The following is a 22,890-nucleotide window of genomic DNA, read 5'->3' as shown; positions in this document are numbered from 1 at the left end:
TGAGTATACCCTGCCACACCTATAGTGGCCAAAAACGATTCAGAAAAGGGGGTGGTGATGAACAGAGTGTCTGAATTAAGCAGACCACTCTTACCCAGTCCAAAGATCAGGGCTTGATCCATCACCGTTATTTATCTCACTGCCCCATCCCAGCTCAGAACCTGGCTATATGCAAATTAGTCTGTCCCTGGCCCAGTGCATCATGGGAACAGGGCAGACCAAACTACCAAGCCAATTCTTCACCAGAAAGGAGACAAGCTACCGGGGACCGGTTTCTGGCATTTCAGCCTCTTCGGCCCTGGCATTTCAGCCTCTTTGACTAGGTAGCTAGCTACTGCTCTACCTCACAACCCCTTCTTAATGTTCCCAGCTAGAGAAGTGAATAAAGTATTTTTTCTACTATGCCAGGGAATTTTTATATTTTTTATTAATTCACTTTTTTGAGGTCCCTACACTTTCACTGACACCTGTGCACTCACACATAGTCACTGTCACAATATAAGTGCTCCCGCGTATTCGCTTGGTCGTAGCACGCCCCGTCCCGTTATAGGGGCGGGAAGACCCCTATGATGAAGCATGACACTATTGGATTTTTTTAGTGTGTGAGGGGTATTTTAAAAAAGCACATTGCGCTCTGGTCTTTTCACCTTTAAGAGAGAGCCTAGCACGTTTGTTAGAAAAATTGAAACCAATTAAAAATTAAAATTTTACCATGTTATCACTTTTTTGATAGAATCTCTTTGTTTATTAAAGTTCTGTTAGGAGGGTGATTCTATCAGTACCTCTACGCTCCCCCTTTGTTTTGTAATTTGCATATAGCCAGGTTCTGAGCTGGGATGGGGCAGTGAGATAAATAACGGTGATGGATCAAGCCCTGATCTTTGGACTGGGTAAGAGTGGTCTGCTTAATTCAGACACTCTGTTCATCACCACCCCCTTTTCTGAATCGTTTTTGGCCACTATAGGTGTGGCAGGGTATACTCAGACATGAGTCCCTTTCTCACTGCTCCATCAGGATTCAAGCAAGCCGGGCCGAAGAGGCTGAAATGCCAGAAACCGGTCCCCGGTAGCTTGTCTCCTTTCTGGTGAAGAATTGGCTTGGTAGTTTGGTCTGCCCTGTTCCCATGATGCACTGGGCCAGGGACAGACTAATTTGCATATAGCCAGGTTCTGAGCTGGGATGGGGCAGTGAGATAAATAACGGTGATGGATCAAGCCCTGATCTTTGGACTGGGTAAGAGTGGTCTGCTTAATTCAGACACTCTGTTCATCACCACCCCCTTTTCTGAATCGTTTTTGGCCACTATAGGTGTGGCAGGGTATACTCAGACATGAGTCCCTTTCTCACTGCTCCATCAGGATTCAAGCAAGCCGGGCCGAAGAGGCTGAAATGCCAGAAACCGGTCCCCGGTAGCTTGTCTCCTTTCTGGTGAAGAATTGGCTTGGTAGTTTGGTCTGCCCTGTTCCCATGATGCACTGGGCCAGGGACAGACTAATTTGCATATAGCCAGGTTCTGAGCTGGGATGGGGCAGTGAGATAAATAACGGTGATGGATCAAGCCCTGATCTTTGGACTGGGTAAGAGTGGTCTGCTTAATTCAGACACTCTGTTCATCACCACCCCCTTTTCTGAATCGTTTTTGGCCACTATAGGTGTGGCAGGGTATACTCAGACATGAGTCCCTTTCTCACTGCTCCATCAGGATTCAAGCAAGCCGGGCCGAAGAGGCTGAAATGCCAGAAACCGGTCCCCGGTAGCTTGTCTCCTTTCTGGTGAAGAATTGGCTTGGTAGTTTGGTCTGCCCTGTTCCCATGATGCACTGGGCCAGGGACAGACTAATTTGCATATAGCCAGGTTCTGAGCTGGGATGGGGCAGTGAGATAAATAACGGTGATGGATCAAGCCCTGATCTTTGGACTGGGTAAGAGTGGTCTGCTTAATTCAGACACTCTGTTCATCACCACCCCCTTTTCTGAATGGTCATCCACATGAAGCCTCTTTTTTACCACAGGAACCACAGGGCCTAAAAAGGCCTTTCTTAGGTGTATCTGCCATGAAGAACAGAAGAAATTCACTCAGAAGATGGAAATATATGAGAAGAAACACTGGAAATCCAGAAATGAAGTAAACTGAGCAGAGCTCAGAGGAGACTCCCTTAGCACGACGTGCGGTAGAAAATCTGAGGGACTAGGGCTCCTTCCAGGAAGGTTCTAGAGGGTGGTGATAGCTTATTGGCTCTTCTCCAGAGTTTGGTCCTTTTTACAAAAGGACATGGACATGTTACTAATGTGAGGCCTTTGGCCTATTACTCTATATGTCTAATGGGACATTACTTTATTTATGGACCGGGGACTCCCATCCCGACGACGGTGAATGATTCAGGCATGTGAATATATGAAAGATACCTTAATACTGGATAATATCCACATCACTGTATCTAAACAAAATTGAGAAGCAGTAACATGCATACTTATACCTTACGTATTTCCTGAGCATATCATTTTTTATCCCATGATAGATGGCAGAAGTATGCGTATTTGGGTGGGGATAATCCTTGCCTCCGTGTCCTCAATAGAATTGAACATTTCTGTTACTAAAGCAAGAAAATTTAATTTTCTATTTCAGGACCAAAGGTGAGGAAAATGCTAGTTCAAAACTTATTGATGACCATAGTGGCCATATTAGTTACACAGGTTTGAAATCAAACTTCTTGAAGGTGGATTCAGACGACCAGTCCACTACATGCTAAATATCTTCCAACTTAGAGAGAAAGCCTTGTAAGGCATAGCACCTCTCGCAGAGTGTACACCAAAGATGGACGTATCAATGCCACCCTCCTGCATGACATACCATACCCATCTGGAAATAGTAGGAGAGGACACTGCCTTATCTGGTTTACTTATTGAAATGGGGAGTTGGTGTTCTCCTGCCGGACAAATCTTCTCCGTAATGGCTTCATATGCCTTCAAACATGCAACCTCACACAAATTCAGCTTCTCATGAAATGCTGTATAACAGACAATTGTGACATCACATTTTATGTCTCGAAATATGGAAAGTAATCCCCTCTGCGGTGAATACTCTACCTGCAATAGCCAGGGTTTGCATATCTGACAGCCGTTTACAGGAGATCAAACATAGTAACATGGCTAAATTACCAGATAGCGGTTTTCTCAAATCATATTCGTTTCTTGGCCATCAGAGGAAGAGACAAAGGGCCACATATACGTACCTTAGAAATTGTGAGTTCAAAATTCTGATTTCCATGCGAATCGCAATTAGGAAATCGCAATTTCAAATGTATGAAACTCTATTGAGTTTCATTTGAAATTCCCAGTGGGTCACAAATAGACCTGCCTCATTAATATTCATGAGGTAGGCCACAGTTTGCGACCCACTGGGAATTGCTATAAACACAGGGATGGTGGCCTGCTGGGGACAGCAGACCACCACGTCTGTGTTTACTTTTAAATAAAGCAACTTTTTTTTAAAATGCAGCACACTTTCCTTAAAGGAAAACCTGATGCGTTTAAAAAATAAAATTGAAATGTTTCAGTTTCATTTTTTAGGAGTAGGCATTGGTCCGTGGGACCACTGTCTGCTCTTAAATCCAACTTTTGCATGTATTCACAAAAGGGAAGGGGTCCTCTGGGGACCCACTCTCATTTGTGAAGGGGTTACCACCAAATTGAAGTTGGTGGTAAAAAGCGAATGCTTTGTGATCAATATTCAGTCACAAAACATTTGTACATAGCACAGTAAGTTGCTATTAGGAAGGACGCCCTTCACATGCCCCTTCCAAATACTGAATTGCAAAACCCAAATTGCGATTCGGTAACAAGTTACAGAATCGCTATTTAAGCTTTTTACGTTTACAAATTGGTCGATTCTGCAGAATTTTTCTTTTTACACGTGGCCCCAAGATCCTTATTCACATCCCATACCGTAGTATACCTGTGTTCCAGAGGGACAGACAATATGACACCCCTCAATGTCCTGACTAGGGGATGTTCTTACACCGGTGAGCTATCCACCAGCAAATGAATGACTCGCAGAGATCATGGAGCAGAAGGTGTTCACTGATCTGTAAGTCAACCCCTCCGAAACTAATGACGATAAGAAGTTCAGAATGTAAACAACCTCAGATTACACGGGATACTGGTCCCTCTGTAAACACCAACAAAGCAATTGTCGCCAAGAGGAGCGACTCATCTTGGTAGTTCCTTCCGCCCACGTCTTGGAGTAAAAGACATTAACCGTCTTCCAAAAGGTCTCTGACTGTTCATCCACTCCGGTAATCCTCCATGCCATGAGATAGAGCGACCCTTCCAGAATCATAGCAGGGAGTTCCCCAGATCGCCCAGAAGATGATCCAGTCTGTGGGGTAAACAGATTGGAGAATTCCAAGAAAGTTCCATCATCAATGGAAACCATACTTGAGACCTCTATATAGGTGTGATCACCACCAGATCCACCTTCTGTCTCCGTACCTGTGTTAACAATCTCATAAGCATTAAGAACGGAGGGCAGGCATACCCTTTATCCTGACTCCATGTAGGAAGGCATCCATCTCCGCGTCCTGCAGTTCGAGCCTCCAACTGAAGAACTTGTCTACCTGGTGATTCAACAGGGAGGCGAAGAGGTCCACCGAGAATGGTCCCCACAGTTCGTTCACCACCCAAAATACTTCTGGGTGCAAATTCCAAGAACGGAGGTCTCCGAGATGTCTGGAGTGCCTATCAGCCACCTTGTTGGAGGTCCCCAGGAGATATTTTGCCGTTACTGAGATCTGGTGATCCAGGTAATACTGCCAGAAGTTCTTTGGCAGCTCCGCCAGCGATTTGAACCTGGGACCCCCCTAGGCGATTGATGTAGTGGACTGCCAAGAAGTTTTCCATCTTCAGCACCACACAACAGCTCACCTTCTCCTTCGTGAAGCAGAAAACTGCAAGCCACCCCATTACTAACTTCAGCCAGTTAATATGCATACTCTGTTCTTCAGAAGACCTTTTTCTGCCTGTGGACACATCTCCACATCAGGCCCCCAAGCCTGCCTTGCTGGCATCCGATTCTATTAAGATATCTGGACGGAAGCCAAAGATCGCTCTTCCATTCCATGCTTCCATATGGGATAGCCACCATCTCATCGCCTCTCGAGCTTCCTCTGACAACGGTACCAACTGTGAGTACTTCAGGCCTCTGCATAAGCGAGACCCTTTCAGTTGTTGAAGGGCCCTATAATGAAGAGGGCCTGGGTAGATTGCCTATATGGACGTCGCCAAAAGGCCTACCAGCCTGGCCAATTGCCAAAGGGACGTGGATGGACGTGGCAGAGTTTTCCTGGGTTCATGGCGAATCTTCACCATCTTTTTGAAGTGGAGGCTCAGTATAGACTCCTTGGATTCTATTACAAACCCCAGAAACATCTTACAGTGCACTCGGGCCAACAGTGAAGTCTAGCTGCTCCAGCAGGTCCATCACTGACTGGAGCTGTGTTATCAGCGTCCAGGGGCACTGGTGCATCAAGAGTATATTGTCTAGGTAAACAATAATCCACAAGCCCTAGCTGTGCAGGGATTCCAACCCCGACTTGAGTACATTGGTAAAGCACGATGGAGCCAAGGACAGGCCGAACAATAGAGTCTGGAACTCGAATACTTGATGGCACCGCAGGAACTGCTAAAATTGGTGCTGTGGGGCATAGATCGGGACCAACAGGTACGCGTCCTTGAGGTCCAATCTCACCAACCAATCCGCTCTGCAGAGAAGATCACGCAACAGATGGATAGATGGATGCCCGAAATCTTGAAGTGCCTGTAGACCAACCACTCGCTGAACTCCCAGAGGTTTATGTTCGGGCGGTAGCTTCTGTCCCGCTTTTCCACGAGGAACACATTGCTCAAGAACTCAGCTGGATTTAAGACAGTCGGGATAATCGCCATTTTGCGGAGCAGATCCCCAATTTCCTGGTCTATAAGAGTTAAGTCTCCTCGAGAAAAATACCACTCTTAGCTGGAAAGAAAGTTCTCATCTTGGGAAGTTCCATGGGTACCTTGTCTGCCTCCTCTGGCACCACGCTTATGTTGGAAGCACCTGGAAGGATAGAAGCTGCAATATTTGGCTTGACCTTGATGCTGTCCCGGGCAAGAGCCTTGGCCTCTCTGGGGAGCATTGGTAATGAAACGTCCAGGCGAGATCCCCTGCTCCCCCTCCCACAGTGAAAACCTTAGCAGAGAAGATCTTTTTAATGGAGGTTTGGGCTTTATCTAATGAGTTAAATATGACAATAAACCTACCCAGTTCTTTAATGAAAGGCTCACCAAACAGGCCGACTACAGCTGTGGGCCCGCCTCAGATGTAGCTAAGTCGCCCAGCTTGGGGTGAACTTTGATCAGGAGTGAGTGGTGCAATTCTGCCTAAAGAGAGCAGTTGCATTGCCCCCAAAATATTACCGCATGTTGGACCCAGCCAAACAAAACCTCTGGAGATATCATGGACCCTGACTGTTTTGCATACTTCGCCATGTCCAATAGCTTGGTCTGGAGTCCCTTGAGAGCTAGTAGTTTGTCCTGATACGACCGCAAGGAGCTACTATTGCCCTTCTCGAGTTCTCTCATGAACTTGGCCAAAAAGGTGGTCATGCGGTCATCAATTTCAGGGGTCCATGCTACTTTCCCTTCCAGGTAGGGGTCTAATGTACTTTTTGAGTGGTGTCCGGAGGCGTCCAGGCACAAAGGTGGCCACTTTGATGCTCAGGGACCACATGGAGGATCCGAGGTGTAGTAGGTCATCAGGGTCCAGCATGTCCACCATCAAGGCATCTGGCTGGGAGCCCAAGCTGACCGGGCCGGGAGGCTTCATTCACGGTCGGGTCCACGGCCAAGAGGGGCCTAGTTCAACATCTGACTCACCCTGTGAGTCCTTGTCATCCCCAGAGGGGTCCAAGGAATCCAGGGGGGGGGGGTCTGCTTCAGCAAACTGCGGGTTAGATTTAAGGAAAGCTGGTTTAAGACGTTAAAATGCCTCTCCGGCCCCTCGCGGCTCATAGGCTTGCTAAGGGGCCAAGCGCTTGGGCGGGCGTACCCCTGAGGGGCTCATGCAGTGCTTGTACCAACAGATCAATTTTCTGCTCTAGAAGTGGAAGGGCTGAGGAAAGTGTATGGTGGATTGAGGCATCCTTGGCCTCACAGAACTCATCTTCCAACGGAAGGAATGAGGCCTCTCCCTCCAAATAAGCGCTATTTGTTGCCGTCATGAGTGCCAATGTGGTGCTGGGGACCCTAACCAGTAGTGAGAGTCACTGACTCTGATTAAGGTGGGCCCAACACCCTGACATTTGTTTGCGGGGGAGGCTGCAGCCTGGGCCAGCCCTTGTGGTGCCTTAATAACAAATATATGGCTTCCCCTGTGGTTAACAAGCCAGTACGAACCTACTTTAGCAGGCAACACGGTCACCACAATTTATGATCATTGAAGGGAATAGACCCTTCAATACTGACCCATTTATTACAGGCATCACGCTCCAGGCTGCCTTTGGGGAACAAGCGCTGCAAATTGGCCAAGTCTCTGCAGCAGTTGCCACCGTAATCTCTCAGGAATGCCAAGAATCTGGTGCACACTGCTGCGAACAATAGCGAGCGAGTTACGAGGATGTCCTGTAGTAGCTGCAAGAAGCAACTGCGTGCACGTAGCCTGAGAAATATTGTATCGCCCCACGTGAGGAACACTGAATCATGTTCCCGCTGACCTCTACAAGGTAAAATGGGTTAAAATCAAGTCATACACAGTTAATACAGCGCACATGCATACAAGTAGGTACAAAGCAGAGAGAGCACTTAGCTGACGTGGCTGCTGAGTAGCGTAGAAAGAGAGGGCATAGACATCGAGGATGGACTTTAATATGGACCATGGGTACTCGCAAACATTTCCTCAGGGGCATGAAAGTACGGTCTGTAGTGTGCCCGAGGACCGCACTGACGCCTATAGTGCTAGGGTCATGGTGATGAAAGTTGCACATAGGGGGACGCAAAGCAGATTCATGGTGTGGACAACAAGCCAAGTCTTCACGTGACTTCTGTCTGCCACCAACACTATTTTCATGCGCCAGGAATGAAATTCAATGTTATTGGGAAACAAGGGAACCCGAAGATAATGCACTGGGGACGTTGGGCGTTAGCTTATTACAAAAAACAGTGGACCCTAGTATTTGAGAAATCAGGGTAAGAATAGACACACACTAAATAGTTAGTATGTCCTTTGTCCAGCCGGAAAGGAATTTATTTTGGAAATTACAACAAAAGAAATGAATCAGAAGTAATGTCAAGGGGGCACAGCCTGTGACCCACAAGAAACAAGACAAAATAACAATTTCCAGGCAAGTGAGAACAAGGCGGTATGTGTGCTAGTATTCAATGTACAGACTTGATTGCTTTAGGGTACCATTGTACAAAGCATTGAGAGCATTACAGGAACATATGGTACTAGTGTGTCGACGTTTCGATGCCAGACCTCAGATACATGGCATCATCTCTAGGACAAGTATACAAACCATGTTTGTCTTGTTCAAGCGTGCATTGCGGGAATCGCTGGATTGAGCGATTCCTGCAATGCACGCCTGAACAAGCGATCCTGCTTTCGGCAGCTACTCACAAGCCGCGATTTCGATGGCATCGATATCAAACGCGGGATTTAAACTGACCCGTCATCACAGGGTTCTCCTTCCCGAAAAAGCACTTGCTCTCCAGACTGGATCCACGGTCCACCCGTTACCCTGCCACGTATGAAAGGCAATTGTATATATTACTCAAGACAAACATGGTTTATATACTTGTCCTGAAGATGATGCCATGTATCTGAGGTCTGGCATCAAAACGTCGACACACTAGTACCATATGTTCCTATAATGCTCTCAATGCTTTGTACAATGGTATCCTAAAGCAATCAAGTCTGTACACTGAATACTAGCACACAGACCGCCTTGTTCGCACTTGCCTGGAAGTTGTTGTTTTGTCTTGTTTCTTGTGGGTCACAGGCTGTGCCCCCTTGACATTACTTCTGATTCCTTTCTATTGTTTGTAATTGTCAAAATAAATTCCTGTCCGGCTGGACAAAGGACATACTAACTATTTAGTGTATGTCTATTCTTACCCCGATTTCTCAAATACTAGGGTCCACTGTTTTTTGTAATAAGAATGAAATTCAAAGCATTAACTTTGAATGTAAAACATGAGAGAGAAAGAGATACTCATTTGGTGGCTGAATTGCAAAATGTGAAACCAGAAAAGCTGGTATCAGTCCTGCCTTACCCACTTGAATAAAATGTCATCCTAGGCAATTGGTTAATTTCACTTTGCCTCCTATTTCTTCATTACTACCACATATGAGAACACCTTAAAATATACAAGTTCAGGATGTGTGCTGTACAAATCCTACTCTTGTGTTTTATTTAATAAATTATACTGTTTCAATTATATAACAACCAAGGCTACACACAAAGTGCACCTGACAAATGACTTGACTCTTAGTCCCCTAATGACATTGCTTTCCGAATGAGGGTGGCATAAATGTTTCCAAGTTAATGTTTGAAAACTATCACTTCTAATAAATTCCTCTGAATGCCGTGATATAATTCAATCTACTCATGCATGGTAATAAAATAAAATAAAATTACGTTTGAAGAGAGTTTATCATTTTTTTACGTTTAGTGCAAGATGTCTCTAGAGGTAGATGTCTCTAAAACTAAAGGTGTTCTTAAACAAAAGTCGTCTAGGACACCTTTGCTTCTATATCGCTACTTTAGTTAACGTGTAAATAAAGTGTCCAGGTTGTTTCACAGCTTTCTGAATGTTCCTGCACTGTAATGTGAACAGGGGGGGAAGGCCGCAATTAAACCCCAGGAGGGCTGCATACGGTCCCCGGGCCGTACTTTTAGTATCCCTGATATGGACTATGTTTACTAATTGGTTATACACTGTTGATCCTTCCCTATGGTTTCTGGGAAATTACGTTTTTTCTGTGATGGTGAAGACTGCTGTGAATAAAGTGTAGAGGGATTATGCATAATCCTCGCCTCTGGTCCTGACAAAATTCCATAGCGCAGAAGGAGCCCCTTGCACCAATATGGATACTAACACCGATTTTAATGATGAAGGTGAAATCGGAGCCAAAGTATTTCTCAGTATCAATATAAAAGTTGATACAGTTGAACCAGTGGCCGATGGCTGGTATCAGTCAACTCAGATATGATAAGGTCTAAACCTGGGTTGGACTGGCCTACGGGGCAATCTGGAAGTGCCAGAAGTGTTGATCTGGCAGGTTGGTGTGTGGGCTGGTTTTCAGACTGTTTGTGGGCCTGTTCTATAGTCTGGTTGACCGGTTTTTACTGTTGATTTCCCTCATATTACCCAAAACATTGCCTCTAGCAAGCACAAATGCATTTAGTTTCCCATAACTTGCAAAATACCTATATAGTATCTCTTTACAAGTTTAAAACTGCACCAAATGTGCAAGCATGAGCCGCTTTTTTAGCTACTGGATTAATGAATGGGGACATATTAATTTTGGTATCCGGGTCAATTTTCTGTCCCGGTCCGATGAAGGTTTCAACCAAATTCGAGGATCGAGATAAGGCATCACTTGTTCTTCTTAAAACAAGGTATTCTGTTGGCTTTTTGACAGCCCTCGTTATGAAAGGCCTTAGAAAGTGTGGTTGAAATTGAATTAGAAAATATTCAGACCTGTCATATTCCTCATGAGTTTTGTACTATAAACCTTGACAATGTCCAGAAGTGCCATAATCATGGTGGTCAGATAAACCATAGGCATCTTCAGAGTGGTCATTATCTCTACTCACCCTTTTCCCATAATTTGTAACAATTGTTAAATATGCAGGCTTGTTGCAAAAACTAAGATCGTAGCAACACACATTGAAAAATGAAAGATGCTGCAGGAAAATACATAAAAAGAAGAAGGAAGTACATCTTACTAATTCAGTCCTATAAACAGGTGAAAGAACGTTCAGGTGCTCTCTCTGGCAGTGCAGAAAATCGAACTGAGGTTTGTGCCTGAAGCATGGCAAATAGAAGTGTTAAGAGCAACAAGTCTTAAAAGGAGTGCCATATTCTGTCTGCAACAGCATGTTTTTTCAAAACAATGAAATGGCAATGTACACAGTTTATTCATTTTAAATAGTTTGACACAAATGTAAATATGTTTAAAATACTGTCTTAACCGCTAACGCGCTAGCGGGTTTTCCCGCTGTGCGCTGAAATTTGAAAATCGCGCGGTTTGTGACAAAGCCAGCTCGTCATCCGCGTAGCGCAGGTAACGCCCATGACGAGCTGGCTTTGTCATCCGCATCGAAGGGGTTAATAGTGTGTTTTTTGCAATTTTCACCCCGAGTGGGCTGGGTATGCTCAGACGTGAGTCCCAGGCTCTCCACACCACTGGAGTCAAGCTATCCAGGCTGATGAAGGCTGATAGCCAGAAACCGGTCCTTGGATGCTTGATTCCGGTCTGGGAAAGACATGGCTTGGTAGTTCGGACTGGACTGTTCCCATGAGGCACAGGGTCAGAGCTGGTGGTGTGGAGTGCAAAAAAACGATGGATTTAGGCCCAGATCCTTGTACTGGGGTGAATGTATGACATTGTTCTACATTCTGTCCATCAACTGTGTTTTTTGCAATTTTCACCCCGAGTGGGCTGGGTATGCTCAGACGTGAGTCCCAGGCTCTCCACACCACTGGAGTCAAGCTATCCAGGCTGATGAAGGCTGATAGCCAGAAACCGGTCCTTGGATGCTTGATTCCGGTCTGGGAAAGACATGGCTTGGTAGTTCGGACTGGACTGCTCCCATGAGGCACAGGGTCAGAGCTGATTTGCATATAGCCAGTGTCTAACCCAGGGTGGTGTGGAGTGCAAAAAAACGATGGATTTAGGCCCAGATCCTTGTACTGGGGTGAATGTATGACATTGTTCTACATTCTGTCCATCAACTGTGTTTTTTGCAACTGTCTTAATAGTGTTCTGGGTTCCCACTAGACCTGAGGAAATTATTCTAGTGACCATCAATGGCGAGGATTTCCACGACAGAGAGACACTAATATGCAAGGCTCCTGATTTTCTTTGCTGCTCAGAAAATAAAGTCTAAACCCCAGCCCAATTACTAATGGGATAACAGGTATTTTTTTTAATAATGACTTTACAGCTAATAAGGGGGAGTGAGAAAGTCATACATACAGCTAGGAGAGTGCAAACTGGTACGTTAGAACAGTCATAATGTATAGTTACATCTCTACATTGCCTCTCTCGATGTTGTAACATTTTCTCCTTCTGTGCCATCACAATGTCTCTTTCAGTGCTGTGGCAACTCACCTGCAAAAGTCCCCATCTCCTCCTCTCAAAGTCTCAAACGTGCAGTACGTATTATCTGTGAGCGAGGTAGTTAGTCTGGAGATCACAAACAGAGCCACTAGAGCCAGCATCTTGACCTGTCAAAATAGATACATGAGAAATGAGACCACAGGAACTGAGGTCTACGGGGATCTACGGGAACAAAAATCTGTGGACTGCTCGTTACTATTAATCTCTGCCACACTCACCACTCCAGTCTTTATCTCTAGGCCCTAATAACAAATATGCATTCATGCTTCAAGGACCAAATGTGGAGGTGAGCCTCAGCAAGGCCAACCAGTGCAAGGGATTCGCCCTTGTCTGCACAGAGTCCTCAGACCAATAGGAAGAAGTTGGCACAGAAACTGGAACAGAAAATATAAGATTTATTAAACCTCATGAGGTGGAACTACATTCACACAACACCCTTCGGTAGTGTATGAAGTAGCACACCGAATGGAAGGAGCTTGGTCCTTTTATACCCACACAGGGGCTCAAATGAAGGCGGTACAAGTACAAAATGCTGGTTTTAGGTACATATAAGGTCATACAGAAATGCAGTCAACAAGTGGGAGGAGCTAACAGTTGCTTATTCTGGTGAACACATCCTCACACTTACAGACTACAGCAGCTGCATGGACAGCTGCAAGCTCAACTGAGCATGTGCGAAGGTGGAAGATTCTAAATATAGTTTGTTTCTAGGCAGATTTCAAGAGCAGTTAACAGAAAGGTAGGACAGAGCACATGGCAATCACATGGCAGCACATGGCAAACAAAATGGCTTACAGAAATACAAAATGGATTCCACAAAACGGACAGGATAGTCTCTAAATACAGGATGGCTTCCGCTAATGCTAATCTAATCGCTGCCAAATTACAACAGACGGCCCTTTTAGCATTAGCTGAAGACATTTGTTTATCTTGGGTAATCTAGATATGCATCCTGTACATTGATGCTCATAATCTCAGTGACCTCTTTATTAAACATTTGTTGTGCTTTCATTTCTGTAATATTTCTTTTGGCAGGTGTACAAGCAGTGATGCACATGGAGCAAAGCATAGGACCACATTGTATACAAGTACAGCATGTAAATAGTATCACCAGTAGTATACATAGATTAGTCAGTAGCTTCCAGCCCCAAGTAATAAAGAGTGTCCATATTCAGTTCGAAAATGTCCATGTACCAGTCTCTGGGTGAATTTCTGCAGCAATCTTATGCAGTTTAGAGATTGCATCATATACTGAAGGCGAGTGATCCGGAATGAAGACACAACAGCTGCTGCCAATGATGCGGCATACACCACCTCGATCAGCCAGAATCGCATCTAATACCATGCGATTCTGGAGTGCTACAATCCTCGCAACTTGCAGCTCCTCTGTAATTTTCCCAAGTGCCATAGCTGTTTGATTGGTGACAGCTTCCACAACACAAGTCAATCGCCTGATCTTTCTGCTATTTAATGCAGCACCCACAAAGAAGAACAATCCCAAATTGAAATCGACATATTGTTGCAAAGTGGTATCAGTCTGATCAACCTCATCTGTACTTATTGTTCGTTTGTATCTGTTCTTGGAAATGTCGTTGTACAATTTTAAATCCCGGTGATATGATGGAGGGGCTAAGAACACAGGTGGTAACAAAAATGATATGTAACATACCCCAGACCACCCAACAGGTAATTGATAGTATCCTTTATTACCGCACACAAAATAGGTATTATGTGAAGACGTAAAACTGCTGTTATTAACACCTTCAATGGTTAGAATTACTGTACACTCACTCCTTCCTACTGGAATTCTCCCAACACTACTAATACATAAATCTGCTTTAGCTCTTGTCACAGAAATTACAAAAGGTCCATTATTTTTAATTGTTCTCATGTTCGTGAAGACATATGGTGTCGAAATATTATCAGGTTGATACTCTTCCCATTCCCATTAAGTCCCTTTAGCTTGAGGATAACCATCTTTATCTTGATAGCATACTTTATTCAGACGAAAGTTAATCCCACCTACTGAAGGCTTTCCGGAAGCAAACAAAAGTGCATATCAAGCTTGACACGAACCATTATGGGAAAACGGTAGAGGAATAAAAGGTGTTCCCCCTTTCTTTTGGTGCGCAGGTATCATCCCACACACCCGACAGTTGGTAGTATTCGTGGCATTATGTGTATGATGCAACATCTGGATGAATGTATTATTTAGGTAGGATTGTCGATGCTTCTGCTCATGGTAGGGAAGCGTGAAGTAATGATGTTCCACTGCTGTAGTAGTGGCAACAAAAAGCTGTCGAGCAGGAGCCACTTTCCCAACAAACCAGGTGATTATTGCCATAACCACCAGAGCAACAACAAACCCTACAGCACAAATGATTCTTTTGTTATGCATTTTAGCAACAGCGATAATTGATCTTTCTAAAAACTCGTTGAAACAATCATTGGAGCTCTTATCCCTGGGCAGCCGTTGATTTCTTTACAACGGGCCGAGACGGGTGTCACTACCCTACGCAGCACTGATCCCCCCCCCCTTGCCACATCGGCTCTCCGTTTCACTAACCCAGGGCACTAGCTCAACCAGTCTTTTTTTCAGCACTGCAGATTCTTTCCTCGATCTCAAGAGGTATCGCGATGCTCCAGGAATTGTAGTGTAGTTCCTATATTCCCAATAGGCTCAGCGCATTGGAATAATATAAACAGCAGTGTAGACGTAGGACTGAGGTCGACTAGGTCTCTACTGACTATATTAGACTTAATTAGTTTTGCCAGCTAGCTCAGAGGTCACTAGAAACTTTCTCGAATAAACAAGGAGGAGTTTAACTTCCCTGGATAGACAAGAAGGGATTAGCTTCTGACAACTATATAACATGACAACTTTGCTCCCTCAGAATAAGAGTGTATCTCTAGAGTCGTGTGGAAACAATAGACAGCTATTTTGCTCAGTCAAACGTGCATACTTAGTTTCACCAGAGTGCAGAGAAATAGAGAGACAGGCGTTTTCAATAAAAGGTGTTATTTATTGAGCAGTCTTCTTTCTCATGCAAGAGAAATGAATTGTCACAATTGCAATACTTAATGTAAAGTAAAGTGCGTACAGTAAAAGGAGTATTATAAAATAATACTGTAAAAGCATTGATATGGTTTCTTAGCCATATGATACTTCAAAATGGATAAAATATATACATACAGAAATACATTGACTAACGTACTCAACTGGTGCTTCTAATCTACGCCTACCCCGGTGTACCTGACCTTAGCCTAATACGTGGGAAGGAGTAAGTAAGTTGCAGTTTAAGTTAAGTTGGTATTTGCCAAGAATCTGAATCAAGAATTCTCTTAAGGGTTTAGTCAGCTCCGTACCTGGGTAATAGAAAGCAGGAGGTCTGGTATCTCTCTCTCAGGACTCGATATCCCAGCAACCCGCAAGGGCAGCTGAAAACACCGGAGCTGGATTTTCTCGGCTGGAGAAAAATACATCATCTTTCTCAGTGCGTCAAAAGGGAGGGGCGGCGTCCGTGGGCTCTCGCATCAGCTGGGCTCTCGGGCAAGTAGATAGCCGCTCTGCTCCAAACCACCGTGTGTTTGCTTAAGGCAACGTTGGTATATTTATACCTGAAAGGTGCCGGGTTTGACGTAAGGTTGGACATAAGACGTCAATAAAGATGTCACTAAGAACTGGCTGTTCTTTCAGTGTTTGCAGGAGTTCTAGGACAAATCAAAACAGAAGCATGGGGATTTCCCAGGTTGCTGTAGGTTAATTTTGTTTAAAGAACTCGTTGTACTCTCTAGGAGTCCGGGAAAGTAGCCTTGCTTAATTTGGACTGCATGGGCTACGACTAAATATGGATATGATTATTATGCCTTTATAAGGATATTATTTATTATAACCACATAAGGGCATAAATCAGGAATATCGAATTAGGGTCCTAGATAGAAATACAACACACACTCCACGATCTAATGTCCCTCATTACTAAAACTAAGCAATAGTAGACATATAATGGTGCATGTGTTTTCCAACCCACCCCAAAATACATAATTCGCATTTGAAATGGTATATGGTAAATACACAAAAATGAGTATTGTTACTGTACGCTTTTCAAGCAGTGGTATCATTCAGTTAAAAAATGCATATATATATATCAGCTGAATGAATTGCGAAAATTACACATGAAATGGCTCTGAATACAGAAGAGAAGGTCGAGACCATTCCATCACATAATAATACAAGCTGTACATGTGCTAGAGGCTGAGGTAAAATATTGTCTCTAGAGTTCCTAAAATAGAAGCTCTGTTCTCTAAGAATAGTTCTACTTTAAGCAGAGTGCGCTGTGCCAGAAAAAGGTAAATATTTTGGAAGTGAAAAAAAAAAATTTCGTTTTCAGGGGAAAATATAGTTCCAAATGTTTTCAGTAGCTTTTGTTTATCAAAGCTGAAGGCCGAATTCAGAGTTCAGGGAATGCTGTGTGCTCGTTGCTTAAAAGTTATTCTTTCTGTTCAGGGGAGAACATAATTTCAGACAGACTCGCAAAAAATTGGTCTACATCATCAGGTGAAAGTTCGACCAAGTATGAAAATGCCGTAACAGTGCAGTCGTGAGAATGATTGCTATCATCGATGTCAGGATCAGCAATGCTCACTGAAGGTTGTACCTGTCTGATGCTGCTCTCATCTCGTACTCCACTGCCACATACTCGTAGTGGTGAAGTCTCAACGAATGCCGTCATCAGAATAGGTAGCCGCAGGGGACAACACGATGGATGAGTCGTTACCGGACCTAGCAAGGTATCTGTATCCATTGGTACTGCTGATGGTAGTGTAAGACAGACGTCCAACACACATTCTTCTCCGCATAGCATACATCGAAGCACAGGTAAGATGCAATTTTGCCAGATAGGTCTGAATGAAAGAAACCAGGACATATTCAGATCTCTTAGCCGGGCTAATCCGAGGACTTTAGTTATGCGGTCCCGATAGCGTATAGCTAGGATTAGTCTTGGCTGCGGTTTGGTTTGCCATATCGGAGCAGAAGAATCAAAAATAAAATTCCTGCCACGAGTCCCAAAAGTAGAGGTAGGCCGCCAAAGACAGAATGGACAAAATTGGGGAAGATGCCCAGAACTGTTTCAAACAGTCCCGAAAAAATTGTCTTAAATACATGTGCGATGCCACTGGTATCTGACATGTTTAGGATTTGGCTCAACATTTCTACGAAATGCACGGGGCAATTTGTTGATAAAAGAGAATGTATCTCTGCCGTTGTCCTTGCGACTTGCAGATCATACGTTTCTTTAGACGAGGTCAAAGGCACAGTTGTCTGTAAAAGAATAGACTTCATTCTGCTTAAAGTATCAATTCGAATAGAAGAGATATTCAAACGAGGCCATATTGCCGCCTCCATATCTGGAGTGCTGTTTGGATACAATACTTGCATACAGCAAGTGACCATGGAACTAACGCTGACGAGATAGGCTTTCCCTGGCACCATGCCACAACAGCTGTGGTCATTTATTAGAATATAGCTCCCGTTAGAAAGCTCTCTAAAGAATGGCTCTATCTGTGTTGCAGGAGTGCCGTGCAGGTGACATGAAAGGTTATTCGAAGACCCTTCGCAGGCTCCATGCAAGTTAATACCTTGACACAGAAGTGTACCGCTTAGTGATCGTTTACAATTTTTACCACTAAGAAATACCTTCTTTTTCTTTTCACTGTAACATGTGTGTGTATAAGGTAAAGTCCATGTTGACTTGATGTACCCTTTACCCAACCTTTCATACTGGCCTGCTGGTATATATTCTTGGCAGTATTTAAATTGGAAAGTTGTTATCGGAATTGGGATTATTCCGTGTATTATCCATTCAATGACAGGTCTTTCTGACATTGTCAATGGTAATCTGTCAAGTTTTTCTTTTTTTTTTTTTTTTTTTTTTGTAAAAGATTTTTTATTTTCCTTTAGTTACATAGGCACATTTGATATTACAAAATACCTTTACACAATAAACCAATTTTACACGTTTTAGACAATAACTCATACCTACTTGACATTTAGCTCAACAAGACCATTCATTGAATATGCAAGGAATAGTAAAGTCAAAATAACAAAGACTAAAAAAGAAAAAAGAAAAAAAAGAGAAAAAGAGAAGAAGAATAACAAATAAGAATATGATGGGTAAAGACTCCCTATTAATTAGTCAATTTTTCTTTTGATTCTCTTTCCATATGGTTAGTGGGTCCCATATTCTCTTCCCCATACGTCTACCTCCCCTACCTTTCCGTGCGTAAACATTTTCTTCTATCTTATGAGCATACAGCATGGAAGCCAACCAATCTTGAAATTTGGGGGGATTTTTATCTAACCAAGCCCTGGCTATTGTCAGTCTATACACTGCCATTATTACAAATAAAAATTCCAAAAATTGATCATGACCTTGCTCAGCTACTCCTAACATTATACAGGATGTTGTGAGACGAATATTAATCCCCAAAGATCTGTCTAGGAATCCCTCTATTTCCCTTATCAATGAGTGTAGCTGTGGACATGTTGCAAAGATATGAATACTATCCGCTTCCAACTCATTACAACGCGGGCAATTTATTCCTGTGTTCCCTCCCCATTTTGCTATTTTCGCGGGCGTATGATAAAGAAAGTAGAGCGTTTTGTAGTGCTGGGACTGCAGGGGTGCAGCACTTAATATTGTGCATCCTAAGTTTAAGGATTCCATAAATAAAATACTATCAACACCCAGTTTATCTGCCCACTTTGTACTGTATTTCTCTAGATCATCCTGTTTCTCCTTCACCAAAGCAGCATAGAAAGACCTTATTGTACACTCCCCTGATCCCCTGATTTTGTCCAACAATTCTATCTTATTAAAACCTGCAGGCCCTCCAGATTTGTTCTTTAAAAAGCTTCTGATCTGTAAATACTTGAAGAAGCCCCTATTACTGATGCCATATTCTTCTCTCAAATCCGTAAATTGCTTAAAACCTTCTTGATCGAATAAATCCCCTATTTGCATTATACCACACGCTTCCCATTCTATCATAGTTTGATCAGCAAAAATTTCTCCCGGGAGCGAAATGTTATTATGTAACCAAACATATCTATTAAATCTACCTAGTTTGACTTTCTTCATAAAAGCATTCCATATCGTAACTGCAGCTCTCACAGTTTTGAACCTAGTTCTCTTAAAGTAACTATAGTCTATACATTTTAAAAAACAATTACTTGCATTTGACCCTAGTACAACAGTATAAATCTTTGTAGACATATCTTGCAATCTTATATCATCTACATTCCCCCCGATTAATCCTTGTATATACTGTAATACAGTAACCATATAATACAAACGAAAGTCAGGTACTCCCCAGCCCCCTTTTTCCCTAGGTAATGTCATGAATCTATACGCTCTCCGAGTCTTACCGTGAGCCCAGATGAACCGGTTACATATAGCTTCTATATTAATAAACCAATGGGATTCAAATAGTAGGGGTATGGCTCTGAAGAAGTATAGGAACTTAGGAAAGATCATCATCTTGATAATATTTGTGCATCCCACCAATGATAAATGTAAATTATTCATTCTTTCCAAGTCTTTTTTAACAGTAGAGAGCAAGGGATCTAGATTACTTTTGATAATATTATCTATCTTTGCTGTGATTCTCACCCCTAAATAAGTTGCTTCTTCTACCACTCTATCATCGTTACAAGTTACCCACTGATTTCTTACAATCTGAGTTTTGTTGCTATTCAAACTATATCCTGAAAACTGTCCAAAGCGCTCCGCCTCAGCTTCAATTGTTCTCACAGCTTCCATAGGTTGTGCAGTCAGTATAGCCACATCGTCGGCGTATGCCAGTGTTTTAAATCTGCATCCATTAAGGATTAAAGGGGGAATGTGTTGGTTAGCTTCCAGTTTCCGAATGTAGGGGTCAAGATATAGAGCAAAGAGTAGGGGGGAAGATGGGCACCCCTGCCTTGTCCCTCTGTGTATTTTAACTGCAGTGGAATGTCCTTTGTTGACCCTTATTTTGGCAGTCGGGTTGAGATACAGAGTTTGTAAGGCTTTAACAAATCCTGCCCCTATACCATTCCACCTCAGTACTTCCCATAGGTAACTCCAGGACACCCTGTCAAACGCTTTTTCGGCGTCTAAAAACAGGGCAGCCGTGGGGTCTTTTAACGTATTTGCAGCATCAAATACAGTGATTACTAGCCTCGTGTGCTGAGTCGTTCCCTTTCCAGGAATAAACCCATGTTGTGAAGGGGCTACAAGAGATTCAATAACTTTTGAGAGCCTTTTTGCCAGAATTTTAGAGAACACCTTAACGTCTGCGTTCATTAGTGTTATGGGACGGTATGAACCCGGAGCGTCTGAGGGTTTACCCTTTTTGGGAATCACAATAATCTCTGCGCCTCCCCATGACTCTGGTACAGCCTCACCCTTTTGCCCTAGTAGCATTACGTTAAGCATTTCTTCTAGTAACGCTGATTGAAAAATCTTATAGAATTCTACTGGCAACTGGTCGGGACCTGCTGCTTTTCCTGTTGGCAACTCCCCCAGGGCCTCAACCAATTCATTCAGCTGTATCGTTTCCTCCAGCATTTTTTTATCTTGCTCGTCTAGCCGGGGAGGCTCTATCTCCCTTAAGTAGCTTCTTATTTCTTCGTTGTTTTCCTGCCCGTCCTGTGCATAAAGTTCTGCATAAAACTGTTTAAAGACTTCTCTAACTTGTTCATCTTCCTTTACTATAACCCCCTGTAAGTTCTTAATTGCCTTGACATCAGCCCTTCCCTCCCTTTGCCTAGCCCGCACTGCCAATATATGTCCTACTCGTTCATTAAGTTCATAGGCCTGTTCTTTATTTGCCATATATTTCTCAACTGTCTTTTTAGCCATTCCCTCCAGAGTTTCTGCCTTAAGGGCCACTATTTTCAGCAAAATCTGGTCAATGGGGGAGTAAGAAGAAATAGCCGAGAGGAGTGCTTCTTCTGACTCCCTGATTAGCTTAATATCTTCCTCCGCTTTTAATTTTGTCTCTCGCTGTGTCTTAATAACAAAGCTCAGGGTTTCACCTCTTACGCCCGCCTTAAAGGCGTCCCACACCATTCCTGGCGACGCTGTGCCCTTATTTATCTCCCAGTATTCCTTAATCCAGTTGGTCATTCTGTCCTTATACCCCTGATCTTGTAGTAAAGTTCTATCAAATGTCCACTGGGTCAATTTAATCTTCTTCTGTCCAATTGTTACGGTTAATACTAATGGGTTGTGGTCTGATATAATCCGCGGTTCCCTATCTATCTTGACTCTATTCATAATGCTTCTTGATATTAAGAAATAATCTAGTCTTACCAGTATTTGATGAGGGGCTGAAAAATAAGTACTTCCATCTAGATTGGGATGATATTTTACCCATGGGTCTTCTAACGAGTTATTTCTTACCAAATCTGCCAGAGCTCTATGAGTTTTCCTTTTCCTTCCTAAGTAGTTCCTACCGGAATCTAGAAAGCTACTATCTATATCATGTATGTTCAAATCCCCACATAGTATAATGGGTTCTGGCCACTGTGCTAATTCTGTATCCAGGTATTGAAAGATCTCGGGGTCATCACTTGTAGAACCATACACCGATACAATCGTAATAGTTTCTCCTCTAAATACTAATTCTACTAAAACCCACCTACCCCATTGATCTACCTTCTTTCTTTTTATCTGTGTGTCATATTTCTTCCCTAAAATGGCTACCCCTCTCGTTTTAGTATTTTGGCTAGTTTTTGCTAATACGTTAAAGCCTAGCTGTTCTAGCAGGTAGGCCTTAGTATCCTCTATGTGAGTCTCTTGGAAACATATTAAATCCGGGTTCAATGATTTCAGATAGGCAGTAGTCTTAAGCCTTTTATTTAGATCATTTAGACCACAAATATTTAGTGAGATTATCCTACAGGACATTATATATCAATTTTTCCCCCCTCTTGCTCGCGGTTCCAAAACTCACGTGGTTCATTATTTCCTTACCTCCAACTTTTAAAAAAGGGATGCTAATGGAACCTTTCTCCATCAAATCTTTCTTTTCTCTGTTATGTGCAATGTGCTTTATCTTGTGATTGTGCCCGTCACCTAAGTGTCTGTCTCCCCCCCCCCTTGCCTTCACCCCCCTCCCCCCCCCTGTCTCCCTCCCCAGCTGGATCCCCCCCCCTTACCACAGGCAAATAGGTCTGCCAGACCTATGTGTGGCCCCTGTAGTTTGCAGAGTCGCAACCCTCTCCCACCCTAAGTCCTTCTATTAGCTATTGGCTACTCTATACATACTTAATTGCTGGTAGTTTTACGGAGTTTTCGGTGGACTAGATGTTGGGGATTTTGACGGGGTTCTAAATCTAGATCTATGGTCATTTCTTCCTAAATCCGAAATCTCCTTGAGGTACTCTCCCGCTTTTATCTCCGAAGTAAACATCCTTGTATACCCCTTCCTTATGACTTTCAGCCTTGCAGGGAATAGCA

General features: G+C 43.3%; 1 protein-coding gene across 1 annotated transcript in view; it reads right to left on the bottom strand.

The window, feature by feature from the left end:
• PEBP4 (phosphatidylethanolamine binding protein 4) overlaps window positions 1-22,890 on the bottom strand; it is a 2,262,838-nt gene that overhangs the window by 1,989,708 nt on the left and 250,240 nt on the right. Inside the window, exon 2 of the mRNA XM_078665387.1 lies at window positions 12,374-12,489. Coding sequence (XP_078521513.1) covers window positions 12,374-12,483 — 110 coding nt within the window. The 5' untranslated portion in view covers window positions 12,484-12,489. The remainder of the gene's footprint in view (window positions 1-12,373; window positions 12,490-22,890) is intronic.

This window comes from Lissotriton helveticus, chromosome 11, assembly GCF_964261635.1.
Source record: "Lissotriton helveticus chromosome 11, aLisHel1.1, whole genome shotgun sequence".
In the NCBI taxonomy this organism is placed as follows: domain Eukaryota; kingdom Metazoa; phylum Chordata; class Amphibia; order Caudata; family Salamandridae; genus Lissotriton; species Lissotriton helveticus.
Note: the sequence above shows the minus strand (reverse complement) of the source record. Positions and strands in the feature narration are given on the sequence as shown.